Below are 11,449 nucleotides of genomic sequence, written 5' to 3'. Positions count from 1 at the left end.
CTTTCGGCGTCAATCCAAACTTGGCCAAACTACTTTCAATCTCATTTCTCTCTCTTTCGTATTGCCTTGTCATCATATCAACGCACAAAAAAAAAGATCATGCATCTCGCTCTCAATCAGATATAGCCCCTTATACCATCCCACACACACGAGCCTATCCAACCAAAATGGACCCAAGGCGACGGAGCAACAACTACTCTCGACCACCCCCACCTCCTTCCACCTCTGCGAACCAATATAATCCCCCTCAAGGTCAATATGGCTCAGCCCCCCCTCCTGACCCCCGCCATTCTCAACCAAGCTACAATGCTCCTCATCAAGCCCAGTCTCAATTTCCTCCTTACCCTCCTCAAAGTGGTATAGCAGGAAGCTCGACTCCGCCCTTTCCCCCTCAACCTTCAGACCCAAGGATGAGACCCCAAGATCCACGAAATCGATATCGCCCCGCTCAGACAGCTACGCCTACTCCCCCACCTCCATCGTATGCTACCCCTCCTCCAGTCCCGGCGTTTGCTACTCCCCCTCCAGCACCTGTCGTACCAGTACCACAACCGCAACCTACGGACGTGAAGCCTAATGGGGTAGCTTTGGGAGGTGTAAATGGGGTACTGCAGAATGGTGGTTCGACGTATAAAGGGAAGAGGCGCCCTCTGTTCTGTGTGGTGTGCGCTAGTAACAACGTATGTCTACTGTTCTTCCTTAATAGGTCTTTGGAAAGTATAGCTGATAGGTTGGTATATGTTAGAATCGATCAATGGAAGCTCACATGGTATTAAAGTATGTCTCCCTCTTACAGCTGCTTGGTACCCCTTGAGTCGATATTTGAGCTGATCATCTACAAATTATCCTAGCAAAAACTCGTTCAACGTGATATCAGCAGGCACAGGTTCAGCCGTACGACTCCCCGGACCAGCAATGGACAAACCCAATGTCTACCGATTCGGTACGCCCTACGACGATATATACCGTGATCTCGAATCGAAAGATCCCATCTTATACTCCCGCAACGGATTATTACCGATGTTAGATCGTAATAGGAAGGTGAAGCGGGCTCCTGAGAAGTGGCAGGAGCTGAGGACGGTCAGTGCTGATGTGGTGATCACCTGCGAGGAGAGGTGTTACGATGCTGTTTGTGATGGTATGTCCATCTCCCCCCTCCTCACTCTTAGTGGTTGGTGAAGCTTCATAGCTGACGACGTAATGGTATTTTGTTGCTTTAGACTTGTTGGCTCGAGGAGGCGAATACAACCGACCGATACACATTATCAATTTTGAGATTAAAGATAATCCCGAGGAAGCTTTGATAGCTGGACAATCGATACTAGAGCTGGCGAAAGCGGTGGGTACTGTGGTTACTTCTCCTGTTTCCGGGTCACTGCTCCTTGCCAGTGACCTCATGATTGAAGTACTGAAGTGACACTGACCCTGACTTTGACCTGCCCAGATCGAAGCAGCAGCCGACCTAGACTCAGAGATAGATTCTATCCTACTGTCTCACGCCGACAAACACCCGCATGTCCTCTTACATACCGTAGCGTTCTATTGAGCCATTACTCTGATGAAAATGTATACAAACGATATAACGGTATGGGACTATCAGTGCGGGTAAACAACGCGCAGATGGGATCACTTCATTCAATGTATCATACTGGGAGGCATGCAAATAGGTTTACGATTAATTGTGCATAAGTGTTTTGACGATTAGATCATAGATTATAAGAACAACAGTTGAAGTTTACCGGAATGATTCAAGAAGAAAAGAGAGCCAGGTTGAATGGCTGGGTATAGGAAAGATAGGTTTAGGAGCAACTATTTATGGAATAGTGCTAGCTTATCCAAAGGCTCAGAGCACAGGAGCAGTCGTCCCAAGAGACTCGGATTCCTTATCTGCTTTACCATGTTTAGCGATCTCCCTTCCCTCGACGTCCGAGACGGTATCCTTGAGACCCATCCTACCAAGGCGAGCAGACATGATCAGCATCCTGTATCCTACCCTTATCAGGGATAGTCACTCACTTCGAAGTATCCCATCCATTCGCTTCGAGGTACTCCCTAAAAGCCAAGTCCTCATCGTGCATCGCATCAGGCTTGATATTAGGAATGAAAACAAAAGTGATCGCAGCAGATACCACTGCTAGTCCGGAGCCCAACCAGAAGACACCGGTGTTATGGCCGTATGTGCCTTCCGCGCTGCGACGAAGAGCAGTGGGGCTCAGTTTTACAATGCAATGCAACGAGTAGGTCATACATCACGTACCCGAATGAAGCCTGGATTTGGGGGAAGGTATAAGTTCCGATGAACGCTCCTACTTTCCCCACGGCAGCTGCTACGCCATACAGTTGACCTCGAGCGGCAGTGGGGCCGATAGCTTTGGAAGCGAGCAGACCGAGATTGTCTAGACGTAGAGACCATTAGCATATGCCATGAGGTGGCGGGGATCATTTTACGTACTACCTGGACCAAGTTCCTATGGAAAGTAACACAATTCCGTCAACATTTTGTTCTACTATCTTACTCAACAAACAACTATTACTTACTCCGAAAGAAAGGAAGATACCATAGAGGATGGCGAAACCGGCGATTCGTCCAGGCTCAGTCAATCTAGCATGAAATCAAATGCAATATCAGCTATCATATCCCTACTGCGAGCTCAACTGCAAGTAAGATAAAAAGGGATACTGACAAGTTGTACGTTCCAGAAAGGATAAAACCGACTATAGCTTGGCAGCACAACCCAAAGATCATACAGTATTTAGGTCCGAACCAATCTACCACGAACGCTCCGATTACAGTACCGGGCTATGACCGTAATGAGGCTCATTAGCATGCGAGCAGGCAAGACTGATGAGGGGTGGGGTATATACTCACGATATAGAAGAAATTGATCAGACAACCCCATCCAATAGAGGTGTAGAGCGTACCGTTCGGATCAGCTGCGTCAGTGATTGGAGTAGCGTAAAGACCGAATGGATAGGTGATCCAGTCGTATAGGAACCACTATACGCAGAACCACAACTCAGCACGAGGCTTTGACACGGAGGCGCAACGGACTTACGGTAATGGATACAGCAGCAAGCTTGACCCAACTATCAGAAAGTTTAGCATCGCAATCTTATGAGTCAGGTTTATATGAGAGGCTTACTATCTCTTCAGGATTAACCAGTATCTACGATCACCTCCATATCAGCTAACCCTTCATCGCACGATTAAAGGGCAACGAAGACGATGTGAGAGGGAAACAAGAATCAGACGAGGGCCGAGGAGAATGGAAAGGGAATAACTCACGGGATCCTCGTATGCTTCATAGCATGTTTAGCATAAGCCTCCGGTTCTCTCATCTTCAATCGGAAATAGAACAAGAACAAGGGAGGAACGACCCCGAGACCCAGGGTGACTCGCCAGACAGCATTGAGGTGGTTCATACCGAATATCCAGAGACAGACGAGACAGACGAAGTAGGCTATCATATCATGGCACAAATTGCTATAAGCGATACGTCCCTTTTGGATGACACACTGGGTTATGGTCATGAATCGAGGGAGATATGCTTACAGATCACAAATGCGAAATCAATCATGGTGTTGGTGGCTAAACCGATGAATGAATCAGCAAGGCGATCACCGGTGTCCTAAACGTTCTGATTTTTCAGCTCACCCAAGACGAACAGACGTTGTTGAGTCTTCTTAGGGATGTCTGGGTCCTCTGTATTCTCAGCAGCAGCTACACTCCCTGTAGGATATTCACCGCCGATTCCAACTCCCACCAGGAATCGATAAGCCCTACACGGCGAGAAATTTCAGTAAACATCCGGAAATTTGGGGCAAAAAAAAAAGGAAAAGCAGGACGGAGGGGAGAGGGGGAGAGGAAGGAGAGAGGGAGAGGGAGCGGGGCGGAGGGGGAAGAGGGGGGACGGAGGGAGGGGGGACGGAGAGGGGAATAAGAGACACGCACAACAACGCATTGATAGTACCTTGAGGACCAGGACCTTTCGAAGCAGCCTGCAAAGCCGAGAAGACAAAGACAATAGCCGTACAGAGGAGCATACCGAACTGTCGTGTCATAGAAGATAGAACAACGTCAAAACTCTTCCCTCCGTTCAGTGCCACAACGCACAGACGCGAAATATCGAAGATGTTGTGATTGTCATCAACTCACCTTCCTACCGATCTTATCAGAGATCCAACCGAAGGATAACTGTCCGACGATGATACCTGCAAATGCAATGGCAGGTAACAACCTAGAGTTCACCGGTCGATTCTTGAACGTCTCTGGGTAGATGTACGTCTTGATGATTGTTGATGCTGGGCCGATGGAGGCGTTGGCGTAGCTGGTATGGATAGGTTAGCACTGTGTCTCGTCCATTGTGATGTTTCCGAGCGTATCATCAAGTCAAGGCACAAGCTTTTGGGTTGAGGTGAGCTAAGACTGAAAGGCCAACGGAATAGCCTCATATAAGGATAGGAGGAAGAGACGCAAACACAACCACTCACCCATCGGAGAAGAGCGATGCACCCTTTTCATCATCAACATCACCCACACACATATCAGCATCTTCCTCTTTGCAAAGTGGAGCTACGGGTCTAGCCAAAGCCGACTCACAGCAGCGAAGATCCTAAATCCACCAAAGTCAGAGATATCAGCGATCTTCCTCATAGCAGATAGTGTGCACAGGGAACGGACGAAGTGGTGAGCGATTGAAAGAGTACAACTCACGCTCCCTTCTTGCTCAAACCCATCTTTCGCTCAAGGACGTTGGAGTCTTTCGGCTCCTCGCCTGTCGTAGGCTCCAGGTCTATCTCTTTCTTGGACCAGGGGAGTCTCATCGTGGGTCGATCTACTCAGATCTGTCAGTGTCGAAACGATAAGGGATAGACCAACGATGGAGGGGAAAGGAGATCGCTCACTTATCAGATCAGCCAGTACAGTATAGTATATCTATTAGCTAACCAAGGACGCAAGCAATTTCAGTACCATCAGAATGAATGAGCAAAGAAGAACAATAACAATAACAATAACAATAACAATAACGATGAGTGAAGAACGACTTTTTCTTTGTCTGTACGGTACATCTCAGTCCAACCAATCAACCCTAATCCCTCTACTGTATCAGGAGCGGAACGGGAGGGGATAACACAAAACGTCTCCACATGTACCCAAAAGTATTCTAAGCTTTTTTTACTTCCCCCCTCCAGGGTTAGGTTCATCTAATCGTTCCTTAAGCTGAAATGTCGTGCGACCACCGTCATTCGCCCGGAGGATTGATTGCGATTACCGTACATTGCTCCAACGCCCTGAGGGAAGCGCCACCCGTTTTACCTTGGTATACCCTATTTTTGGATACGGTGTTAGTCCGAAGTTATTTCGGGAATCAACGTGGTTGAGTCGTATGAATGCTGTCATCATGATGCGTTCACTGGTATAAGCTTATAGCCTGTAGATTGTTGATATGATCATAATGAAAAAGAGATGATATGAACGTGCGTTCTATTTTCGTGAACCTTTCATTCCAGTATTCATGAACTTCTTGTCATTTTCAATTGTATCGAACTGTGCAGACGATTCATTCGCTGAATGGGATACTTGGCGTGACGCTCATGGTGTGACGATGCGGCTGTTAATCACAATTCATCCCCTCATCTCTTGGAAGGTGATCTGGACTATCAACGATTACGATCCTAGGAAGATTCAATGAGATCTTCCATCAGATACCAAAGCATATTCACAAACAGTACATACATCGTACAAACAAACCCCAAATGATATTACCCTATATACAATCCGCTCAAGACAAATTCACATCCAGTCTCTGAGGCGACCTAGCGTTCAATACGAGTAAGACAGATCCCCCATCCATCCAACATACACCCATTATCACTTGCCAGGCCTCAGTCCCCTCCAAACCAACAGTCCACCAACTACCAAAATCCCCGTAAACACATAAAACACCCTTCCTTCTCCCCTTCTATCACTCTGCGGATCTCTAGGATCGACCGGGGTAGACAAGAAATCGCGAAGAGGTAAGAATAGAATGGCGATGAAGAAGTTTGTTATCCAATTTATGGACAGTGATAAACTTGATACGGCTGGTATAGCCTAGATTTATCAATCGAATTAGCTCCATTTTCTGCTCTTTCTTCGGAAAGGTTTATGAAGGTGCACTTACTGGTGAGGGTACGAGCTCAGAAACCAGTAAGAATGGGACTGGTCCCAACCCGATGGAGAAGGACGCAATGAAGGTGATAATTGAAAATGCTGAGAGGGTTTGATGTCCACCGTTCAATCCTACAGCTAAGAGTGTACTGGTGATTCCCATTCCTGCTATCGAAGTTAGGAGTAGTGTTTTTCTACCCAGTCGCTATATCCACCAGTATCACTATGTTAGCTCGTTGCGGTCATAGTGTGGTAAAACGGCAGCTAACCCACATCCATGAGGAATATAGCTGGTAATGTCATGATAGCATTAACGACCGTTATGCCCACTCCAACCACTCCAGCAGAAGTAGGTAACAAAGGTCGTAACACGGGAGTAGAGTAGAACATCACTGCGTTGACTCCCGATAATTGTTGGATAGCCATGAACGCAGCTACTAGTATTGCTGGACCTCGCAGCGAGGGATTACCAAGTATGGAATGCAGGTTGAGCTGTTCGGTCGGTTTTGCAGGGGTGGGAGTGGAGGTGGATAGGAGTGGGGAAGCTGCTGGATGATGCAAGAGACACTTTGATGAGCATAATCCGCTAGCAATCACATCTGATCGTGATCCGATAAGAAGGCCGACTGACCTTCATCAACTCCTTCCTCTCGTACCCTGGGCAAATCCCCTTCTTCAACATCTGCATCCCTCTCGTCAAATATCGTAGCACTAGTATCTGATGAAGAGGTCCCTTTCTCGTTGGGAGCTACGATTTGCGAAGCCGTAGCGATTTGAACAGCAGCAACGATTCCAGAGATCGCCACGACATATCTCCAAGATCCAGGAATATCTCCTTTCTGCGCCATGACAAACTTTCATTAGCTGTTTGAAAGAACTCAAGTCTCTCCGCCAGCTCACCTCTCCAGTCAGCAGTAGACCTGATATTTGAGCCGAACAGATCCCTAATACTATAGCAAGCTGGTTCATCGTTCCAATTTGACCTGATTTAGAAGCTAGTTCAGGCGATGATTTGGCGACCATCGACAAGTACGGTGGCACCAGGCATATAGCTATTCCAGATGACACGCCGACAATGAATCTGAATCCTGATCATAAGCTTCGTATCCAATCACGATGCAGTCGTGAGAAAGCTTACCTCCCTAGAACGAGTAACAACCAGTGCGGAGCAATACCCATACCCAGTACTCCTACGAGGTTCAGATACCCCGTCCAGGATATCCCACCCTTTATACCTTCCTTCTCTACCACCCATGAGCTTATCAGGCTTCCCACCAGACCTCCCACGGTGAATACAGCTGTCACTATACTGTATCGTGTCGAGTCGAGGTCGAGGCATAGTGGTAGACGAGATGGGGGAGGATAAGCTGGGGTGATGCATGTTAGGGAATTTACGGGGAAGTTGAGCTCGGAGAGATGGTACCCGTCTACACGAGGGGGGGATGGTCAGCTCTGTCATACGTGCCGTGAATATGTCAGCTGACTTACAATACCACGATGAGCTGTAGTCGGAAGGGGTTACAGGTCAGTTAAATGTAACGCTGCTACAGGAGAAACGTCCAACTCACACACACGCCCATATGACTGATAGTACAGCTGTTCTGTCGCTCATCCTGTGGCCTCACTAGGGTTCAGAGCTGAGATATACCTAAGAGATGAATCGTGTTTTTGGTTACGAGAGATGTCAATTGCAAGGCAGAGAAGCGGAAGACAAGGGAGTACCGTATAATGTTGCCAAGGAGGAATTGATACTTGACAGACGATTCACCCGGTTATTCACCTAACCATCAAGCGCGGAAGGTGCCACATTGCCATATCCCCGCATAATACCGCCACTGAACACGCTCTTGCAAGCTCAACCTTAACTTGGCTGCTCATCATCATCTTGCTGTTCTCTTCATCTCCTTCTCCTCCTTCCTCCAACTCACCTCATCCTACTTCGCATCCACCTACACCGAAACCTAAACTCAACCACAACACAATGTCCGACCCCAACGACGGTATGTTTCACTTCCGCTCTTCTTCAGCTACAGCTCTCCGCTTCAGCCGACCGGATAAGTAAAGTAAACCTCGGAGAATCGCAACCAGCATCTTTCTGAATTGAATCGCCTCTTCACCATGACATGTCTATCCTATCAATCTCGTCTTTCACGCATCTGAGAGCTCAGACAGCTGCCAAGTCCTCTATTACCTCACCTTGATCACCACGATTCTCTAAACGCGAAAGGATGCGACCTGTTTTCTCTCTCTTCTATCGCTTCGATACTGTTCGGCAGCCTATTCAGCGTTATCATTCTTCAATCTCCTCTCTGGATGTCAACCATTCACGATCTTCTTTCGCTTTCCCCTTCTATCTCGTTCATCTACCGGCAATGACAACAACTAACCGACCTGAAACCAACTACAACGCAACTGACAACTGACGACACCTTCAATTCCCTTCCCTCAGTATGGCAAGATCGAGAAGGATCCCCTCGACGAGGAAATGACGGTGATCGATCACCCAGAAGAGATAGATCAAGAAGTCCCGTTGCCAAATCCAACGGTGATAGGGGAAGGTGAGTTTGCATCAAGACTATATCGTCAGGGGGGATGCTGATTTCTTCGCGATAACCAATGTAGAGCCGAAGAAGGAGCTACTCAAAACCAAGGAAATAACCTCCACGTCAGTGGTTTGTCAAGATCAGTTGATGAAGCCAAGTTAAGAGATTACTTCGCGACTATCGGTAAAGTCAGTTTAAATGTCCACAGTCGATCGTATAGAAGCTGACGATTCCCCTTTGGCTCGATTAGACCCCGGTCAAAGCTCAAATCATGCTTGATCCTCATTCTCGTGAGTTATCTCAATTTTTAACTCCTTTTGGAGATCCGTAGCTGATCATCTATGAAAATCCAGAGGAATCAAGAGGATTCGGATTCGTAATGATGGAAACCGCCGAAGATGCCCAGTTGGCCATTGAGAAGTTGAGCGGTCAACCCCTCGAGGGTAAAACCGTCACTATCGCTCATGTAAGCTACTCCGCAATCATCGTCATTCAATGGACTGTTAGCTGATCATGATCTGTAAACATTCAGGCTCGAAGGGGTAGAGCCAGAACTCCCACACCTGGGCGATACCACGGTGTCAAGGTTGACAGTGCTCCCCGAGGATACGGTGGTGGAGGGTTTGACAGACCATACCAACCTAGATCATACGATTCAAGATACTCTGATAGAGGTCCTCCAAGATGTAAGTCTTCAATACCCTGGTCGCCTGTCGTAGCTGTAAGTTGACATTCCTTTGCCTGATTGTTCCAGACGACGACAGAGAAAGACGATACGACGACCGACGATACGAGGAAAGACGTTTCGACGATAGAAGGTACGAGGAAAGGAGATCTTACAGAGATGACAGAGAGAGAAGAGACGATTATTACTCTAGAGATGCACCTAGAGAATCTGGGTGAGTCATATTTTCCTTCTGACAAAGTCGTCATTCCACTTTTTACTGAGTGATCGGTATTTTCTCCTTCTCCTTTGTCCCTTTACATGGGGATATACGACTTAACAGATACTCTTACCGTAGTGATCGAGGAGGATATGAGAGGAGGGAGGAGAGGCCCAGATATGATGATAGACCTCGATACGATGAGCCGTGAGTGAGCTTCCCCTCCCTATCGCCCATCAGAAAGCTGATTTGAGGTGTTATACGCGTTTACAGCAAGAGATACGATGATAGACCACGTTATTAATTGTCGTCAGCTTGATCTCGCTGTTTTCTGATGGAACATTTGGGTAGATCGGTCAAGATGATATCGTCATTGAAAACAAAGAAAGATATCTGTATCTGTCAATAATCCATCTATACGCATGCACCTGTGATTTGTACGGTGTTCAAGCCACGGCTTTCTGCATCCTATGAAAGGGATTGCGGAAGCTCACATGTGTGGTGTAAATGATAAGAGAAGATGCGACTCAGCACTCTCGTGACGATTGGTCGTCTTGACAAGTCCGAAAGTGAGTTTATAGGATTTTGAATGATCCTGTTCTTCAAACGTAAATGCGTTTCATTCATTCTTCATTGCTTCGTTATTTATGCTACAAAGTTTTAACTGACTCCTTCTCTTATCTCAGTCACTCTTCCATCCTCACTAATGCAATCGACATCTTCGCTTGCTTAATTGGGGACAGCCCTAAGCGACTTGGGCATGATGTTCCTTCAATACCTCCTTGGCATGTTCCTTGGCATCATCAGAGGTATTAGGGTTGTGCAATGTTCTAACAATGTAAAGTCAGCTTAAAACTTGCGGTCGAATGAAATAACGTAACAAGATGTGGCGAGTGAAATCAGTCACTCACGCCTTGTATCCACCCAAAACGTGATGTTCATGCTCTGTTCCTTCTTTGAGGATCTCTCTGGCATGTTCTTTGGCTTGTTCGGAGGTGTTGGGGTTGTTAATTGTTCTGGAAAGTCAGAGTATTAGCTTGGTGCATGAAATGACGTTAAGTAGGATCAAGGATAGTGTTGTTGAGTTGAGGGATAGTTAATAAGTGATGGACAAGGAAGATGCAAAAGAAAGGAAAAGAGAAGATGAAACGTTTAATAAAGACGAGTACGATATCGAGAAACAAGCAAATGACGCTGGGTCATGAATGGGTACACTACTAAATCAGATGGACCGGCACTCACGCCTTGTATCCTCCCAAAACATGATGCTCATGCTTCATCTCCTCCCTATCAGCATGCTTATGTGCGTGTCCATCATGCGGATGAGCATGTCCATAGTGTACGTCGTGGTGGCCATCGACTCCAGGGGTGGGTTTGAAAGCGGTAGGTGCGGTGGGATCGTTGGAGAGGTCCACGCCTGCTTCGGTGAGGATTCGGGCGGCGTGGGCTTTGGCTTCGGGGGATGTCTGGGTGGGTCGTATCTCGTCAGCTCGTGCTTCTCTCTTTCTCATGTGGAAGTGGGATTAGAGGGGATAGGAAGACTTACATTGGGGTTGTGGAGGGCGCTGTTGGATTAAGCATTCAATTGTATCAGCCATCACATCTTCACGCTTAATTGAGAGGAAAGAGAAGCAGATTCTTATTGGGAGGATGGAAGGGGATGGGATCGATAACTCACGCCTTGTATCCACCCAATTGTCTGTGTTCGTGTTCTGCTGACATTGTGGTTTATTTGCCTTGTTTGATGATTCACTGATGCGAGTGATTTGAGCGTTAGTATCTGATTGTTCTGACGAAAGAAGAAGATAGAAGAAGGAAAGGGAAAGAAGGGATGCATCTCAATCACGATCAACAATATATATACAATCCAT

At 47.0% G+C, this 11,449-nt stretch overlaps 5 protein-coding genes across 5 annotated transcripts; 2 read left to right on the top strand and 3 right to left on the bottom strand.

Annotated features, from left to right (window-relative positions):
* Positions 1-167: 167 nt before the first annotated feature.
* Positions 168-1,546, top strand: I302_106584 (RNA polymerase II subunit A domain phosphatase SSU72; the record flags this gene model as incomplete). The annotated part of the gene is made up of 5 exons (XM_019192766.1): positions 168-680; positions 746-777; positions 852-1,138; positions 1,221-1,339; positions 1,445-1,546. The coding sequence occupies 5 exons, from the start codon at positions 168-170 to the stop codon at positions 1,544-1,546; spliced, it is 1,053 nt and encodes a 350-aa protein (XP_019045763.1).
* Positions 1,547-1,843: 297 nt separating this feature from the next.
* On the bottom strand, positions 1,844-4,824 carry I302_106583 (uncharacterized protein; the record flags this gene model as incomplete). The annotated part of the gene is made up of 16 exons (XM_065870305.1): positions 1,844-1,952; positions 2,017-2,190; positions 2,258-2,396; positions 2,453-2,468; positions 2,539-2,602; positions 2,685-2,800; positions 2,870-2,998; positions 3,057-3,087; positions 3,144-3,167; positions 3,287-3,461; positions 3,554-3,589; positions 3,656-3,780; positions 3,953-4,050; positions 4,157-4,328; positions 4,492-4,581; positions 4,715-4,824. The coding sequence occupies 16 exons, from the start codon at positions 4,822-4,824 to the stop codon at positions 1,844-1,846; spliced, it is 1,608 nt and encodes a 535-aa protein (XP_065726377.1).
* Positions 4,825-5,872: 1,048 nt separating this feature from the next.
* I302_106582 (uncharacterized protein) lies at positions 5,873-7,763 on the bottom strand (the record flags this gene model as incomplete). Its single annotated transcript, XM_065870304.1, has 8 exons — positions 5,873-6,094; positions 6,165-6,356; positions 6,425-6,696; positions 6,783-6,990; positions 7,052-7,232; positions 7,290-7,578; positions 7,640-7,653; positions 7,720-7,763. The coding sequence occupies 8 exons, from the start codon at positions 7,761-7,763 to the stop codon at positions 5,873-5,875; spliced, it is 1,422 nt and encodes a 473-aa protein (XP_065726376.1).
* A 369-nt stretch (positions 7,764-8,132) lies between these two features.
* Positions 8,133-9,789, top strand: I302_106581 (uncharacterized protein; the record flags this gene model as incomplete). The annotated part of the gene is made up of 8 exons (XM_065870303.1): positions 8,133-8,151; positions 8,601-8,709; positions 8,774-8,882; positions 8,945-8,984; positions 9,048-9,160; positions 9,227-9,380; positions 9,449-9,593; positions 9,717-9,789. 8 exons carry the CDS (start codon positions 8,133-8,135, stop codon positions 9,787-9,789), a joined length of 762 nt encoding a protein of 253 aa, XP_065726375.1.
* Positions 9,790-10,323: 534 nt separating this feature from the next.
* Positions 10,324-11,300, bottom strand: I302_106580 (uncharacterized protein; the record flags this gene model as incomplete). Its single annotated transcript, XM_019192770.1, has 5 exons — positions 10,324-10,408; positions 10,490-10,594; positions 10,821-11,044; positions 11,125-11,143; positions 11,257-11,300. The coding sequence occupies 5 exons, from the start codon at positions 11,298-11,300 to the stop codon at positions 10,324-10,326; spliced, it is 477 nt and encodes a 158-aa protein (XP_019045767.1).
* Positions 11,301-11,449: the final 149 nt, after the last annotated feature.

This window comes from Kwoniella bestiolae, chromosome 5 (genome assembly GCF_000512585.2).
Source record: "Kwoniella bestiolae CBS 10118 chromosome 5, complete sequence".
In the NCBI taxonomy this organism is placed as follows: Eukaryota; Fungi; Basidiomycota; class Tremellomycetes; order Tremellales; family Cryptococcaceae; genus Kwoniella; species Kwoniella bestiolae.
The sequence above is the reverse complement of the archived record's forward strand: the minus strand, read 5'-3'. Positions and strand labels throughout refer to the sequence as shown.